The following is an 18,831-nucleotide window of genomic DNA, read 5'->3' on the forward strand; positions in this document are numbered from 1 at the left end:
CTTTACCCTTTCTTTAAATAACATCTTCCAATTCCAAATCAAAAAAAGTACTAAGAAATGTATTGTTTAAAATTAATGATAATTTAAAAGTAGAAAATAATATCGTGTGATTAAAAATAATTTTATTGGGTTGGTAATATTTTTGATCAAATTTGTAATTGTACAATGTGAAACTCATACTGAGTACATATGTTATGGTCGAAAAGTTCTGGAAAGTATTTTTTTGAAAGAAAGAGTGATGAATTTTTGCCACAACAAAAAAAAGCATCTTTAATACTTTGATCTTGCTTATTCTTCATACTTTGGTTTGAATCTTGTGACACAGATTCAATGAGCTTATTTCAAACACTCATTTTTCATTTTAGACGATATAGTTTAGTTGGAATTGACATCATAAGAAGTAAGTATTAACTCGACGGGTTCCAAAACGTTTGCTTCCAATCTTTCTTTAAATCTGATACAGTTTTCTTTAGAATTGTTATTCTCGATGAACTTTTTTTTTCACAAGGTAACGCGAAACATGTTAAAAAAAAGAAGACGTACCTGCCTGATAATAAGTGCCATTATCAGTGTAAGCATCAACCTACTGACAGTAGAGAAAATAATACAGCTCACTTAGAACATGGAAAAACAACTTGAAATATATTGCAAAGGACGTAATTGCTGTAATCACCATCTAATATCAGAATTGATTGCACCAAGAAGAAAAAGGACAGAATTGGGAAAATTGTCTACGCAGAAAGATGTCAATTAATAACAACAATAGGTTGAATGAAAAGTTGTGATAATCGAAAAGAGTTGATAAATGGCTCTCCAGATAATTCACTCCCTATAATCTGATTTAAAGTTCATAAATAAAGATATTTTTGAACGAATTTACAAACATGAAATGAATTTTTTGACTTTCCACTATTTATAGACTACAACCTCTGGATATCGTTCTTTTCGTGGTTTATTCTGAGAAGTGTAAAAGTAATTCTGGATGCTGTGTGATTTAGTTTCAAAATATTGTTTGATGTTCTATTGCCACAAAGGCGCAAAACTAACAACTGCTAATGAAAGAAAAAGTTTGGGCTTGGATATGATGTAGTAAATTTAAAAGAAAGTAATTGTTATATAATATAGAGTTTCTGTGGACAACTTTCTTACTAGCAGTGATTTAGCTATATGTTAACTGAAACTATTAGAAGAAATAAGAAATTTATTCTCGATAACTTAAAAGAACGCGCGTCACTAAATCTGAACGTGTTAATTAACAATCCGAAAATGTCCAGGTTCTCTTTCAACCTTAATCAATCAATTTTGTAAGCAAAACTGTAAATGCTAAACTACCAAATTCTGCCATAATTTTCCGAGAAGTAATTTGTCTGCTTTCAACAGCCGTTCGTGTGACAATGAGTAAGAAACAAGGGAAGAAGTTAAAACTTTTTGCCGATTCTCCCATAAAGCATAAATAGACGTCTAATTTTTAACACACTCCACATTGATCGTCAAAGTTTCTTTGGTTTATTATTATTTAGGTTTTTTTTGCATAGAAAGTCGGAAATTGAAAGATAAAATCAATGCGTTAAGTTAATCCATAATTAAGAATACGCATGAACAATGTTTTTGAAAAAGTTCTTTGCTTATACTTGAATAACAAATTATGTCTACGTCTAAACAAATGTTTAGTCAAAATGCATCAAAGTTTTGCATTTACAAATATATTTCATAGGTAAAATATCATTACATGATCATTTGATGACCAAACCTTTAAACTTAAATACCTACAAAAATGTTCTGCTATTAAGTTTAGTTTTATACCATTTTCAGTATCAATTGTGCGTCCCAAACGTTGCGAAAAGGTGAGTAACCAGAGATACTTGGTGGTGAGTGAAGTAGGAGAAGATTTGCCTCTAGACTTAAACTCTATTAAAAACGTGACATCCTATAGATACCTAGACTGCAAATTACAAGCAAGGGGGATAGCAATGAGAAAATAATTAGTAGAATGGGTCAAGCTAAGGTAATAATAAAGAGATTGAATAACGTTCTCTGGAGTAAGAAAACACACAAAATGCGAATGTGAAAAACAGGGGAAATATGTCGATGATGAATGCAATAGAAATGAAGTACTGGCAAAGGTGCTGCAAAAAGACAAGGAGAGATAAAGTGAGGAATGTTGATACCAGGCAAGAAGTTGGAAGTGACATAAGTGCATTAGGGACAATGAGACTTATGATGACTTAAAAGAGTCTTAGAATTGGTGCCACACAATAGGGCAAAGCGAGGTAGAGCCAAGAGAACATGGAGAACGAACTGGAAAAGATGAATGTTTATTCATATTGACTGCTGAAGCACGTAGATTGAAGATTTTTACAATTAAAATATGTAGGTCAGACGAAAAATAGGTAATTACATATATGAAGCATAGTTCAATGAACAGTATATTCAATGGATGGTATAAGTATCTTGATAAATTGCTGGTCCATGAACCAATCCTTAGATATTCCCCCATTTCTTTGAACAACTGTCAACATTTTACTACGTGTTTTCCAGATTGCATGATTGTGTAATAGAAATGCTGAATATGCTGTCCACAATTTACGACATAAATCTTGAAGTTATCCTGGATTCTGAGACATTCAGGAGTGTAATGATAAGGTGGACGAGTTGATTAAAAGAGGACATCACAAAAGACAGAAGAGTTCAAATGAAAAAAAGTCTTTCCACCAAATAAAACAACACTTTAACCATGAGTGGGAATAAAATTACAGATTTTCCAAACCAGCTCAAAAACGTGTTTTCAATTCTATAGTGATAGATTCTGTTGTAATTCAATCTGCTCAAAAATAAATTTAAAAATATTATTAAATTATGCAACTGTAATCCTTGATTACAATCATAACTTATAAATAATTGAGTCAAAATAAATTAAAACCACTCAATTTCTTTCATGTTTACCAACATAACGACAACATATCAATCATTCTTGATCACATGATATAGTAACAAAAAAAATTAATAAAATAAAAATCGATTTTATAATCAATTTCATAATCAACTAATTAAACTAACATTTATTAGAGTATCTTTAAAACTTAAAGCCAAGTCTTGTGTATTTTGTGCCCTAAATTTAACCAAAGAATTAAAAATACAACATAAATGTTAATAAACTTTAACAATAGTGTTATAAAAATAGATCTCAAAACAAAAGTTGATTATGAAACTGGTAACTTCATTAAAATTTAAACAATACAATTTCTACTACAAAATAAAAAAATAATTAATTTATAACTCTACCAATTTTCTTTCTTTTATATAAATCCTAAGAAATCATTTAAATATACTATCCATGTTTCGTTCCAAATTCATGTAAAATATCACAAGCCATATCAACATTATTCCTGGTAATATACAGAGCTTTAATAACAGCATCTTGCGAATACCCCTCATTAACCAATTTTTTAATATAGTCCATATTTAAATTTTCATAACAAACCGACGCAGTTTCCTTTGAAGTTAAAGGATTATACCTTTCTTTGGGTCTTCCCGGTTGTTGTTTTTGTTGAAGAGCGACGTTTTCATAAACGTGGTTATCGTCCGTTAAATTCGGCGTTGTACTCGATTTAACCGGACACGTAACCGTTTTTTTATTTTTCGTAGGACAACTTTGATGTCGACTTTGAACCTTAGCTATACTAGAAGTACAATTTGAAATAACCACACCGTAAATTGTTTCTGGTGAGCTCAATTCGATCGTATTATTATCTAAAAGCCACGATTCTTCTCTATGCATATCTTGCATTGAATTACTTTTAGCTATTTGAGGTACGTCAATTGTGTTTTGAGACAAATTTGTTACCGATTGCGCTTCGTTAAGACCATTTAAATGTTTAAAACCGTGAGTTGTTGATCCGTTTTTTTGATGAGAAGTCGTTGGGATTACTACTTGTTCTAATGTTGGGGAATTTCTTCTTGGTGGGATTGGTGGAGGTGTTATTCCAGATGATGGGACTGTTGGTGTTGCACTTCTTCTAACCGATCTGGGACTATTCCTTGGTGATATCATTGGACTTGCTGAATTCTATAACAAAAAAATAATAACGTATAAATGTTTTTGTTTTTCACTAAATTAAAGAGATTTTAGCAGAAATCATTTGATCACAAAACATCTTACAAATAATATTTTTAACAAAAACAACTTACAGACATTTCGTTTCTGGGCGATAAAGCCAAGGCTTGCAAACTACTTCCGGAACAACTCCAAGGATCGCCACCGTCCTAAACACAATCACAAAAAGTGGTGTTGACATAAACTCCTTTAAACATGTTTTTTTTATACAAGATAAATAAAATAATATAAAAAACGAACACAAAGCGAACGAGGTACTTACCACAAAATAACACAATAAGCGGACACAAACAAATAACAAAGCGAAGGAACGAGAACATTCACGTGGGGAAACGTGGTGAGTAAAAAAGAATGTGCGCTTTGGATAATCAAAAATAAAAAATAAATTTACGTGCGGTTTGTCGCATGATATATTATTATAAAGAAAAAAAAAATGTCAAAAAAGGTTAAATTACACTGAGAATGTTACATCTTAAATAAATAAATATTGTAATACTTTTTACTGTGGCGAAAAAGTCAGAAATTAATATTTGGGATTTTGTAAAATTATATTAAATGTATCGAAATTAACCACATTGCACTTAAATTAGAACTTATCATTATTTAAAAATATAACAAAACGATTCATTTAATTAATAATACTTTTGAGTAATTCCCTAAATTTAAATTATCCTTACGTCTTTGTATTTTATAAAAACTAATCTATTAAACCCACTTAAACATAAAAATTAAAAAAATAATAATCATCACATCAATAACAATTTGCTCAAATTACTTCCTGTTATTGAAATCTATTTTTTTAATATTATTAAAATGGAGTTTGGATTAAAAAAAAAAGAAATTAATCATGCATGGATAAATTCTTTTAATCGTACTTTTAAATGACGTAATCCCTTCTCTTATTACGTTTAAAAAAAGGACTTGCACGAGTTGAAGCGAGTCTATAGACACAAGCAAAGCCCTTGTCACAAGCAAACACAACATAAAGTAAGGTCAGGTCAGTGGGAGTATTCGTTCGTGCAAGCGACAGCCGCATGTACCTCTAACTCAAAGTCGTCTTCATCGATAGTAGCCGTTCCTGAATTAGAACTTTTCGGTTTGTGAGACTTTTTCGGATCAAATGGGTCCACAACTATTTGTTCAGTACCTTTTATTTCAGCTCTACAAAATGGACAACCTTGTCCTTCCGAATCCTACAAAAAAATACATAATAGAAAAGAAGCAATAATTTGAAGATTTAAATACAGTAAAACCTTGATATAACGGACAAAATATTTAAATATAAATATTAGAGTTCGTAAATAGAATCCAACACGGTAGTTCTAGTTTTAATTGTTATTCAGTGTTAGATTGTTGGATGTTTTTATTGAATTAAAAGTGAAACTAACATTAGACCTAGAACTAGAAACATTCAGGTTTAGCAGTACGTCTCTTAAGACGGCTATACTCGAATGTTTTTAGTTCTAGGTCTAGTTTTAGTTCTAGTTTTAGTTGTTATTCAGAGTTAGATTGTTGTATATTTTTCATATAACTAAAACTAGACCAACACTAGAAACTACACTAACACTAGAAACATTTGGGTGTAAATGAATACTGCATTGTATTCGGCTTGAGTAGCTTTCTAGTTGGGTAAGGTTGCTTCTGCGCTGGGTTACTTTTTGGTTGGGTTGCTTCTGTGTTGGATTGCTTTTGGGATGACTAAAAGTTACCGCGTGTATTGGAATACGTCAGAAAAATGGCAATCATCTATAGAAATTATCTTGTATCAACACGGTATTAAGCTGCAGCTTTTTGTAAGAAATAATCTCTCTAGATTTGGATTGGGTTCCTTATCGAATGAGTTCCTTTTGATTTGAACAAGATTGCTTGATTCATTTCGGGTTGACCTGCTTTTGGGATGAGTTCCTTTCGGGTTGGGCTGGATTGTTTTCTGATTGGATTGGGTTGCTTTCTGATTGGGTTGGGTTGAGTTGCTTTCTGATTGGGTTGGGTTGCTTTCATATTAGATTGGCGTTGAGTTGGATTAGATTCGGGTTGGATTCCTTTCGATTTGAGCTAGATAACTTTCTTGAAAGAAATAATCTCGACCAACTTCGAAGACGTCGCCCGAGATTATTTCTTTCGGTTTCGGGTTGCTTATGGGATGAGTTGCTTTCGGGTTGGGTTGGATTGCTTCTGATTGGGTTGTGTTGAGTTACTTCCTGATTGGGTCGGATTGCTTTATAATTTGGTTGGTTTGCTTTCAAGTTAGATTGGCGTCGAGTTGGATTAGATTCGAGTTGGGTTCCATTAGGAATGAGTTCCTTTCGATTTGAGCTAGATTGCTTTCTTAGTGTTCCTTTTTGACACATTTAGGTTACGCGAAAATGTAAAGTTTTGTTTCAACATTTTTCCAATACAACCCAACAATTATTATACATCATTTTAAAGAGAAAGCTTTGAGCTTTAATTTAGAATAAGTCTCATTCCTTAATTTCAATAAATACGGCTTCCAGAAATTTTTAAATTAGCATCTTTTTTGACACTGTTAGGTTATGCGAAAATGTAAGTTTTGTTTCAACATTTTTTTTCTCAATATTTTTCCAATCCAACCCAACAATTATTATACATCATTTTAAAGAGAGAGCTTTGAGCTTTAATTTAGAATAAGTCTCATATCTTAATTTCAATAAATACGGGTTCCAGGAATTTTTAAACTAACATCTTTTTTGACACTTTTAGCTTATACGAAAATGTAAGTTTTGTTTCAACATTTTTTTTCTCAATATTTTTCCAATACAACCCAACAATTATTATACATCATTTTAAAGAGAAAACTTTGAGCTTTAATTTAGAATAAGTCTCATTCCTTAATTTCAATAAATACGACTTCCAGGAATTTTTTAATTAGCATCTTTTTTGACACTTTTAGGTTATGTGAAAATGAAAGTTTTGTTTCAAAATTTTTTTTCTCGATATTTTTCCAATCCAACCCAACAATTATTATACATCATTTTAAAGAGAAAGCTTGGAGCTTTAATTGAGAATAAGTCTCATTCCTTAATTTCAATAAACTCAGTTTCCAGTAATTTTTAAATTAGCATCTTTTTTGACATTTTTAGGTTATACGAAAATGTAAGTTTAATTTCAACATTTTTTTTCTCCACATTTTTGTGATCCAACACAACCATTATTATACATCATTTTAAAGAGAGAGCATTGAGCTTTAATTTAGAATAAGTCTCATTTCTTAATTTCAATAAATACGGCTTCCAGGAATTTTTAAATTGGCATCTTTTTTGACACTTTTAGCTTATACGAAAATGTAAGTTTTATTTCAACATTTTTTTTCTCAATATTTTTCCAATTCAACCCAACAATTATTATACATCATTTAAAAGCGAAAGCTTTGAGCTTTAATTTAGAATAAGTTTCATTTTTTAATTTCAATAAATACGGCTTTCAGGAATTTTTAAATTAGCATCTTTTTTGACACTTTTAGCTTATACGAAAATGTAAGTTTTATTTCAACATTTTTGTCTCAATATTTTTCCAATCCAACCCAACAATTATTATACATCATTTTAAAGAGAAAGCTTTCAGCTTTATGTTAGAATAAGTTTCATTCCTTAATTTCAATAAACTCAGCTTCCAGGAATTTTTAAATTAGCATCTTTTTTGACACTGTTAGGTTATGCGAAAATGTAAGTTTTGTTTCAACATTTTTTTTCTCAATATTTTTCCAATCCAACCCAACAATTATTATACATCATTTTAAAGAGAGAGCATTGAGCTTTAATTTAGAATAAGTCTCATTCCTTAATTTCAATAAAACGGCTTCCAGGAATTTTTAAGTTAGCATCTTTTTTGACATGTTGAGGTTATACGAAAATGTTAGTTTTAACTCAATACTCTTTTTCTCAATATTTTTCTAATTCAACCCAACGATTATTATACATCGATTTAAACAGAAATCTTTAAGCTTCAATTTAAAATAAGTTTCATTTCTTAATTTCAATAAACACGGCTTCCAGGAATTTTTAAATTAGCATCTTTTTTGACACTTATATTATGCGAAAAAGTTAGTTTTTGCTCAATATGTTTTTTCTCAATATTCCATCAGATTTTCGTCGTTCTGTAGCTACAGGTCTGATAAATAAATATTCAAATTTACTGCGTCCACCAAAAAGGTCTTGCGCAAGTTCAAAAGAAAGAGGAGTTGTGAAAATTGTTCTGCCAAAACTAGACCCCACTTAAAATGTACTGCGTGCGATGTTTATTTATGTTGTAATGAAGAAAGATCTGTTTTTCTGAATATCATAATGTGATTTAGCTAAACCAAGTGTTACTTATTTTCTAACGTAATAAAATGTACTACTATTATTTTTATATTGGCAATAAAAGTTTTTGTTTACTGTAACATCACTAAAATATATTTTAATGCCTGATGGTACTCTCAAGTACCATTATCCCCCTGGAATGGGGGGATTACATATTTTGCTAAAATTGATTCCAAAGGCCTTTACTGATTGTGAGTGCATTTTGATAGTCAAAATTTTTGACTTCTTGGGATACAAACTGCAAGAAAATGTGTGTAATTATACTGGCCAATGTCTACTAACACCAATAAGACACTACGTGTATTGCAATACTGTCAAAAAATGCTAATCATCTATAGAAATCGTCTTGTTCTGTATCAACATGGTATCAAGCTGCAGTTTTTGGGAAGAAATAATCTCTAGTTTTAGTTGTTAGTCAGCGTTAGATTCCTGTATATTTTTATTAAACTAAAAGTAGAACTAAGTAATAAAGAACGCAACGTGTGTATAGCTGTTCGAATTTGTGTGCATTAAAATTATTCATTCAACCAGTTTAAAGTGTAAATTAATAATTTTTCATGTACCTTTCCCGTATTAACCCGTTATATCGAGATTTTACTGTATTTTGATTTCACGTACATATTGCCAAGCTGTTAAACACGGTGTACATAAAAGATGTCCACATGGTTCTATCCGAACATCCTTATCATTTTCAGCACAAATTTTACATAATTGAAACGTACTACCCATTTCGCAATAGAGCTCGTATTGTTCTTGAGTAACCGCGATGTGATCTTCTGGTGTTTGTTGCACAGCCCATGATAAATCAGGATTAACCACTCTTCCATCGGGATATAAATAACTATTAAAAAAATTTATTTTATTTATTAATATTTAAAATTTACTTAAAACTGTAATTTCAATAAATTTACTTACAACCCTTCTCTATAACCATCTAAAAGTGCTTGAATTAAACTTTTATTTTGCGGAATCGTTTGTAAGATTTCCCCATCGGGTGTAACATACCCGATGGCCCATTGACCAAGTCGTGTACAAGACAATCTAAAGACATAGCTGCCGGCCTTGGTGATGTATTTTTGAAGGCGCGCCTTCACCTCGTCGTAGGTTAAGAAGGCGACGTATCCCGGATGTGTCACAGCTAGGATCTGCCAGTTGCGCAGCAGGGTCGTCCACGGTTGAAACAGTCTGAAAAGTACAAGAACATCAATTCTGTCAACATCATTTTCGAAACGACGTGAAGATACTCGTCTTAGATTAGAAGAAATACGGGTTCTGCTATCTAAGAGAAATCCCGGCCGTCGCCGTCACGTTTTGACATTTACGTTAAAGTTCAATTAGAGTAAATTAAAATTTATAATCAGGCGAGGTCAATAATTATAGATGGAAAAAGAGCGGGAGAGTTGGGTTGGGTGTGATGTTAGTGCATCTGGGTCAGAAGACTATGTTTGGAATACAATTGAATTAGTAATTTCTATGTTAGTACAAGTTTAGATAATTAAAGTGTCGTTTGATAGATTCGTAATACGAAACCGATATAAAATTTACATACATAATTTAATAGAAAGGAGGGAATTCGTATTTTTATTTTGTTCGATACCATTAATTGGAATAAATAAATTTTATTACCCTAAAAACGCCAACTCGAGGCTAATTTATCGGTTTCCAAAATTGTTGCTACACGTAATTAATGTATAAATTATAATCGAGTCCAATTTTAAACATGATTTATGTCATTAATATATTTTGTATTATTATTAATTTCGTTTTGTAATTTATGGAAATTTAATGAAAGGAAATTATTATTAAAAGTATTTGATGAAAGGTTATTTATTCGAAAGAGGAAGAGGAAACTGATTTAAGTATTGTAAACGACATAAATACTTCAGTTGGGAGGACAACGATGAGTAAACATCATTCATTCGCGGCAATCCGAGAGATAGGAATAAAACGCGACTTCCTCTCTCATTACGACGACTGTTGGCGGCGGCGACAGCGGTCGCGCGAAGCTTCTCGTTAATCCGCTGATAGGACGACGGGAGGAAGAAGCAGATCAGATAAAATGAGTCGACGACCGGCCACTATTTTCATCGACAGGTTCTATTTTTAGGAACGGGACGAGAGTTGTGCTCCTCGTGCCCGCGTTGTGGGCAGCAGATCGCCGCCTGTTTGCTACGGACGTTTCGCAGATTATCCATAAAATATGATACTTCCCGGTTATAGCGAACGGAGACCATTAATTAAACAATTCACCGTTGCACGTAAATTACCAGTGATGTTAACCAGAAAACGATCAACGGAGCCAACCTCGAGCGCTAATTCTCTGACGTACGCTTTTACGCCGTTTTCTAAATTTGGAAACGGTGCACTTCAAAATATTTAACTTTATCAAAATCTAACAAATTTATCAACGAACCTAAAATTCATTGAAATAATTATAGCTATGTGATGATATATACGAAACAAAAATCGTTCCATCATATAACATTTTTTCAAATAATATAAAGAGAATTTTGTACTTCTTTTATTTATCAAACAACTCGTGTCATCTTAGAAATACACTTGATGAAGTAATAAAGACACTCAAATGCTTCATAATAAACATGTAGGTGTTGCGACCGTCGGAGTGCAATGATAGGGAAATAGCAAGGTCTCATTGGACTTTCAAATAAGGATCCTAAATTTTAAACGATTCTCGCCAGTCTGCATAAATCACGGGGAACACTACATAGCGAAGTATTTCAAAAACAAAACCGTATGGTAGGTTCTTTAGTACATTTTAAGGAAGAATTAGAACAAAATTAAATTTTAATAAATCTTAAAAAGTTTCATTTTAGTTAGATAACTGTCAAGTTACAATTACACTGAAATAGAGGAAATTTAATTTCTATACTGAAACATTTCCTTGAATATAGTAAATATTTAATTTGAGTTTCCAAGGAAAAGACAATAATATTATTATTATTAATTAATATCAAAGAAAGAAGGAGCGCAAGCTTGTTCAGTTTTTACTAAAAACTTTTTAGTAATAAATGTCTTATTATTGATACCCTAAGAAATAAACGTCACTTCCAGCGCACGATCCCCCCAATTTTGTAAGAATTCAACCCAGGAACCGACAGCCGCTTCCATATCGCATATTTCACGGAAGTTCACCATTATAGACAGTGTAAACAGAGTAGGTATCTTTGCCGACGGTTTCTCCGGACTAGCACCAACCCGGATTCCGCAACATAGCAAGGTGGTTGACGCCCGCATCTGCGGACAGACGAGGGTACAATCCAAACAGTAATAGTCCACCACGTTTATGTAAACCTGTGCTGATCGGTTAAATCGGCCAGTAAAGGCCCAAAAACCCAACAAAGCTAAGCTGTGAAAACTTAACGATGAAGAATGAGGTCAAATTAAGATCGAGTTAACAATAAATCTGTATCAAACGATTAACAGGTTGGGAAGAAGATTGTTATAAATCGCCTTCAACAATTTACGCTTCAGATGACGTAATGTTAAACATCATCAAAGAAATTGATCAAAACCAAAGTTGATTTGACGAAGAGAGTATGATTCCTAATTTAGTCGTGGTAGCCTCAAGCTTTTTAGAGAGACGTTGAATGGATGAAAAAGAATGATTCTCTTCATCTGCTTCATCTTCATACTGGGTTAATAGATGGTTGGATGTGTCCATAAGATGAGTTCATCGAAAAATAAGACGTGAGCAACGGTATATAGATACAGAAGGCAAGAGGAAACCACTGTATTAAAAATTTATTTTGAACTTTCCAAGAAAGCAAAAATGGCAAGTCAACGACATATTTTGGCATCTAGTCCGTAACAATCCTTAGATGGGCAAGCGGTGCAAAAAATCTCAGCGTTGAAACACCTGAAAGTGGAAAATCAAAATAAAAACATAGTATAAATTAGAACATGGAACGCGAGATCTTGTTTGAAGTAGGAAAGGCTCACAATATAGTTAAAGCGCCATGCCCGGAATAAATCATGTATTATTAATACAGGAAAAAAACTGCAAAAGATCTGTTAAAAAATTGTTCTAAAAGTGCACTGCCACCTTTTGTTGTCACAATATTTTTGTGCCTAGACACGTCAAGGTTTACCTTGTATCATAACAAGAGAAGGTTAATAACAAAGATTAATTTCAGTTTACTTTGCATATACTTCCAATGTATTGGTGAAACTAGCTGAGGACACTAAATCAGATTACTGAAATTTCGTCATAAGCTTCGACTTCAATGCGAACTCTATTTCTTTTAAGACATCTACTGAGTATAACACAAGGGATAGATCACTTTTAGACTTTACATTCAGCAGTAATCTTGATCTCCTTCATCAGTTATCGAACTACTCTGATTTGAATGGCTATCTCCCAAGTAACCCACAATTATAAGGAATATCAGATTCCTTTTATCAGACCTCGTTTTCAATGTCAGATTACCTTCGATGTAGGTATTAAAAATCAAAGCAGAGCTATCTAGGTGTGAGAACAAATTAAGGTTAACTGCTCAAAATTAGCTGAAGTTCAGAAATGTTCAATCACTTTGATCGAATCGTTCTTATAAAAAGGTGTTCGCTTAGATTCGAAAATGGCCGAATCAGTTGCCACCTATGCGTGGCAACCTCAAAAGACAGGTAGAGATGCCCTTAACACAGCTAAAAGCTGTAAATAAGACTTTGACTAGAGCAGCTATACAAACAAACTAGAAGTTAAAAAAAAGGTTTCATCGGAAAAAGGTTTTAGAAGGTTCTATAGAGAACTAGCGACCTCTCTCTCTCTTGAGGGTTCTGCCTTGAAACTCAGAACTACGAATCCGCTTAATAAAGATTATGGTGTATTATTGCTACAATGCCACCTTTTCGAAAGCTTCTTTCAAAACTGCACTTTCTACGTTCGGCAGATTCTACAGCTATTTAGCGAGACACAAAGATATTTGCAAGGACTAAATATGAAACAATATGTACAGTTTATTATATTTGCTGGATACGATGTAATCTGGTTCCTAAACATTCAAAGATCTGATTTATAACATAGACGGAATCTTTCAAGATCGGTTCGCAACATTCTCAGTTGCTGGCATATCTGATTGGGAAATTCGGTACATTACTTCCTTTCGAAGTCTGTCAGTTTGTAACCAGACTTTCCTCATTTTTATTAAAAACTTTGAAAGAATAGTCATCGTAACTAAATCCTAATCAACATTCTCTTCTCTCTATGAACGAACACCTTTTTCAGGAGGGTCTAATAAATCCGGTCTCTGTGGTTGGATAGAGAGCGCTTTTAAATGTAGAATCAATATAGTGTACTGGCATTACTTTTGTGGGACCTCCCATGAATAGCTGTTATCGTTATGCTGACGATCTTAATGTTATTCTCTGGAGGTAAAGATCTGAATTATGTTATTTGACAAGATATAGATAGTACTCAATTTTTTATACAGCTACGAAAAATTAGTCGGCATTACTTGCTTGAACTCCAGGTGAATGTAAATGATGAATTTGTTATATGAGATGTGCAAGAAGGTACAAATGTGAGAAGTTAAACCTGGAAGATGGTAAAAAGCGGTATAAGCTCGTAAATTTTACACGTAGGAAATGGCCAACTCGCAAAATCGGTAACTGAACTTTTGAATCGAAGGACAACAAAAAATTGGTGGAAGATCTTCTGAAACAAACTGCAAAAATCATCTGTATTTGGTGAATTACAATCAGAAGAATTATTAAATTGCCAATCAATGATAAAGTTGTGTTACCAAAACTGTTGAAAATGTTGTGAACCATTATAAGATGTTAATACTTTATACTACATATCGGCAATAACATTTTATGCCCTTAGCAAAATGTCGGTTAAAATCTCTGATAGGGATAAGCCTAAAAAGAAGGCTATCTCACATCCTACAGTTTGTATTGTTAGTCACAAAAAGGCTTAGTTTCATCTAAAACTCAACGTACATAACCAGATGGTATATTTAGATTGTTCATCTTCATACAAAACATCATACACCTTCAAAATATATTATTGGAAAACTATAACAACCTAAAAATGTTGAAATATGATGATCTTGAAAACTTGGATGTTTTTAGTAATGAGTATACAACCGTATTTTTTATAAAAATCTTCCAGTACATTTTAAGGTCACACAATAGATGCGACATACCATCGAGTATTCGTTGTTCGTTTTTTTTAACGCCTAACTTCATTAATTATTTAACAGAGTCTTTGTCGACTACGGCTTGAATATTCAAAGAGTGTTTAAGAACGCGAGGCGTTCGAGAGAGTACAAGAATGATGAGTGTGCGCGCGCCCTCGTTTCCGTCCATTCAATGTTGTATTGTAAATTGGCGCGACCCCAAAAAAGAAGCAAGGAGAAACGGTTTAGATCGCGAGAACGACGTTGTCCAGTAGTCGCGATTACGACCTTTTTACTACCGAAGGTTGCCAAAATACATAAATCTTTGTGCGGCGCGGTCAGGAAGTACACCGCCCACACGCGCTCGTTTTTCCGAATCCAAACAGGTTTATATGTGTATCTGATGTGTGTGGATTAAGGTGATGACGTCAGTTGATTGATAAAGAACAGATATAAAGATGTTGTTTGATCTGGTTAAATTTTTTTAATGCTTACCTTGTAAAGACATCAAATTCGAAATTGGATATGTAATCGTTACAGGTCAAGTCTATTGTAGATTTCAAAGCCATAGCTTCCAGCCCCGAACTGATGGGATGGACCCGGTTTAACTCCGCTCGGAAATGCTTCCAATGAACTAAAGTGCTGCAAACAAAGAGAATTGTCGTTAATGTTTCGTGGAAAACTAACTGGTTCGGTAGAATCGTGAATATCCATTTACGCCCATTACAAAGGAAAAAAAAATGTTTTACCGAGATCGCCACAAAAATCCAATAATTGTCTTTTTACGCGTATTTTTCCGTTTACTCACTGTTAATACCCCGACTATTATAATATTTGCGCGTTCATTGCGTACAAAATGAGTTAGTTTTTTATCAATAAATAAGTTAGGAATGGAACTACGATTATAATCGAGGAGAGATAGAAGATATTTAAATTTTATGGTCACCGTAAATTCAAATGGTGGTAATTAGTTTAGAAAGTTGTTGTCGTTTTTTACAACTTTTACGCTGGAGACTTTAATGTTTATTTTATGCGAATCTTGCGTAAGCTTGCCACCAGGGTTATTGACATCATAATACTGTGAAGTACATATGGATATTTGCATAATGCAATACCTGTAATCTTGAGCCAACACAATCTGAAATCTCCTATGTTAAGAAGTCACACCGACAGATATTACGTGGAACAAAAGTTTACTCCACAAATACTTACCTTATAATCACAACTACAAAAAGGCATTTACCGACTATGTATTTAATAATAATAAATATAGATTAAATAACTCCCATTATTATTCTATGAAGGCGTTGCGGAAAAATTAAAAAAAAATACTTCTATGAATCAAGATTATGAAATTTCGTGGAAAATTTAATAACGAAAAAACAAAGTGATATTGTATCATTTTTTTTTATACGTACAACTCGTTACATAACGTCACGTTTTCAACACGATAAAGAAATATACAACGTGAGCGTGAGAGAATTTTTAACCATCTAGGGTTTATTGTGTGCGTTGCGAAAATAAACGAGTTTTGTCCTGGTATTTTTTAAATGTAACACCTTTTCTTGGTAACTCTTGATATTTTACCCTTTAACGCATATATGTGAGTAAAAATTTTAATATTTTTGTATGGCATCTAGTATTCAAGTAACAGTTTATATTCGAAAATACCAATACCAGCATAAAAACACGTGAAAGCAACCCACATCATCATCTCAAAATAAATTATACTCTGCGATAGAAGGGAAATAAAATTGTGCCGTTGTAGCAAGTCAATATAGCTGCAAAGATATATATATTGCAGGTGAAATACTATTAGCGCCATAACAGGGTATAAAGTGTTGGTATTAACCGATCTATGCATGATGTGTAACAGTGAGGGCGTAGACTCGAACATATCGCAGGGATATGAGATAAAAATGAAAGATCAGCATTAAACACCCCTCCTCTACACATCTAAATTGTATTTTAATAAGCACAAGACTTAGCTGGTTTAGCGGCAAAATAAGGAACTATTACAGCTATTAGCAAATTCATAAAAATTGAGTTCTCCATTAACAATAACTTGTGATTTTTGATCAGGACGATTAAAGCATCAAAACACCTATTGAGATTATCCAGATATATGGCAGGCAGAATATAAATTATAACATCGAACAAAAATATCAAATATTACAATATGACAAAGTTTATATCTCTATTACAGCACCATTCAGCCCTACGATGTGCGCAACTCCCTTTTTTTCAATTTGCATTGTATATGCATTTATTGCTACTTTCGTTATTATTTTGTGTCAATCCGTCAACACAACGTTATCATGACAAACATCTTGAACTGAGCTTGATTACAATCCTTTTGTAGCCTTTTGCATTAAACACCAAGAAGTGAAGAACCTGACGAGCTTGATCTCTTGTTCCACTTAATGTTCATTTTTTGGTTACTTCCTCTTTTTTTTAAATTTTTTTTCTGATATTTCATTCGAGAATTTTTTCACCATTCCATTTTTGTAATATTTTTACAATAACAACGATTAATTTCGATACAGCTATTCGGCTAGTCAATCAGGTAACGACTAATCTACTGTGTAAGATTATGCAAATTTCATTTGCAAAATGCGTATACCCACTTTTCGAAACACGAGTCGTTGTACACACGATCAGTTACAACACGTTATAACTTCATCATTACTGCAAATTTACTTATGAAAATTTCATAGTAGACACTTAAATAATAGTACTTTCGAAAGAATTAACATGGTTCAGTAAAAAAAATATTGAAGCGAATAAACTCTAAGACATAACAGTAAAGAAGTTATAAATTTTTCTTTTTAAATATTTTGGTAATAAACGTTTAGGATTAATTTTGTGCGGACGCCACTGGGCAAACTTAATTTAAAGCCTGAAGTTTAATATTTATTGAAACCATCTGATGGAAAATCTGATGAAAATATAACGTCTAAATTAACTAGTAAAATAAGCAAACAATTTAAAAATCAGAAATATTGCACAAAAAGAAACTAATTCATATAGGAAATAAGGATGTTTCTGTTAAATTATCCAGGAGATTGTTAGAAATCGTGATTCCAGCTCTTTTAAGCTCTCTCATTGGTAAACTATTGGATAAATTTAACAAGAAGTGGTTTAAGTACAATGAATCACTATCTTAGTTGTTTTCAATTTAATCTAGGCCATAAAAACCAATTCCTTAACATTGGCATTTCCTGAACATGTCCTAAACGATGACTCTTGTTCGGAAGTGACTCGAAGCTTATCGTAAAAACCGCACAAACCTTATCTTGTACATTTTCGACGTGTATATTGTTCGAGGCCATCGACCACTTTATACAAAAACTTTTTTACCCTTTGTAATATGCTATCTTATTGCTTCATAATCTCTATTTCTTCAACGAAATGTTCATTTACGATATTTACAATTTAAACATAATAATACCGTATAGTAAAGGTACACCCAGACTTGTGACAACCTCGAATCATGACAGAGTTAAGTATGTATTTTAATGCGACATGCATACATTGTCGTAAACTTCTTTAAATTTTCTTACTATAGATGTGGAAGTTGATAACAAGAGATAACAAGATATAGAAAAGTATTCGGCGAATCCATCTATCATACTCGAATGCAAAACATTCTCTCAGACACACACATCTTCTCCCTTATGCCCGGTTCACATTATTCCAGTAGTATCCCAGTCCAGTAATCAAAACCAGTGCAATGCACTCATTCCAATGAGCAATCCAGACCAATGACTGGATTAAACGATCTACTTTTGCACTCCAGCTCGTTCATTCTGCGCCACTGAAATAGTGTAGACGGCCAATCCAGCGTAGAACAGTGAACACTCATTGTTGTGGCTCAGTAATTCCATGAAAAACGATATGATCTAGTCCAGCACTGTACTGGATAGACTCGTTGGATTAATGGACTGGAATAATATGAACCGGGTATTGCGATCTTTTTTTCCAGTCTGAGCAGTATTATATGTATAGCACAAAACTTATCATTATTACTGGACGTTTTTCTTGCCATTTCATTACTAGGATTCCATCTAAATTCTGTAGATTGAAAACTTTTTCTGCAATTAATTCTCAACGTTCCATACACATTTACTGCAGTCCAAAATATTTTTACAATTTTACATTCGCGTATAGATTTTTTCCACAATCCTTGAAGTTTTTGACATTTTTGTATCTATATTTATCATTTCAGTATAGATTTTTTAATTCATTTATCAACGCTGGT

General features: G+C 32.7%; 1 protein-coding gene across 1 annotated transcript in view; it reads right to left on the reverse strand.

Moving 5' to 3' along the window:
* Positions 1 to 3,253: 3,253 nt before the first annotated feature.
* Positions 3,254 to 18,831, reverse strand: part of LOC111425746 (E3 ubiquitin-protein ligase CBL) — a 37,861-nt gene continuing 22,283 nt past the window's right edge. The window contains exons 2-7 of the mRNA XM_023059977.2: positions 15,066 to 15,212; positions 9,349 to 9,618; positions 9,052 to 9,274; positions 5,155 to 5,307; positions 4,189 to 4,263; positions 3,254 to 4,066 (exon numbers count right to left, since the gene is read on the reverse strand). Coding sequence (XP_022915745.1) covers positions 3,329 to 4,066; positions 4,189 to 4,263; positions 5,155 to 5,307; positions 9,052 to 9,274; positions 9,349 to 9,618; positions 15,066 to 15,212 — 1,606 coding nt within the window. The 3' untranslated portion in view covers positions 3,254 to 3,328. The remainder of the gene's footprint in view (positions 4,067 to 4,188; positions 4,264 to 5,154; positions 5,308 to 9,051; positions 9,275 to 9,348; positions 9,619 to 15,065; positions 15,213 to 18,831) is intronic.

The sequence above is a fragment of the Onthophagus taurus genome, chromosome 1 (genome assembly GCF_036711975.1).
Source record: "Onthophagus taurus isolate NC chromosome 1, IU_Otau_3.0, whole genome shotgun sequence".
NCBI lineage: Eukaryota > Metazoa > Arthropoda > Insecta > Coleoptera > Scarabaeidae > Onthophagus > Onthophagus taurus.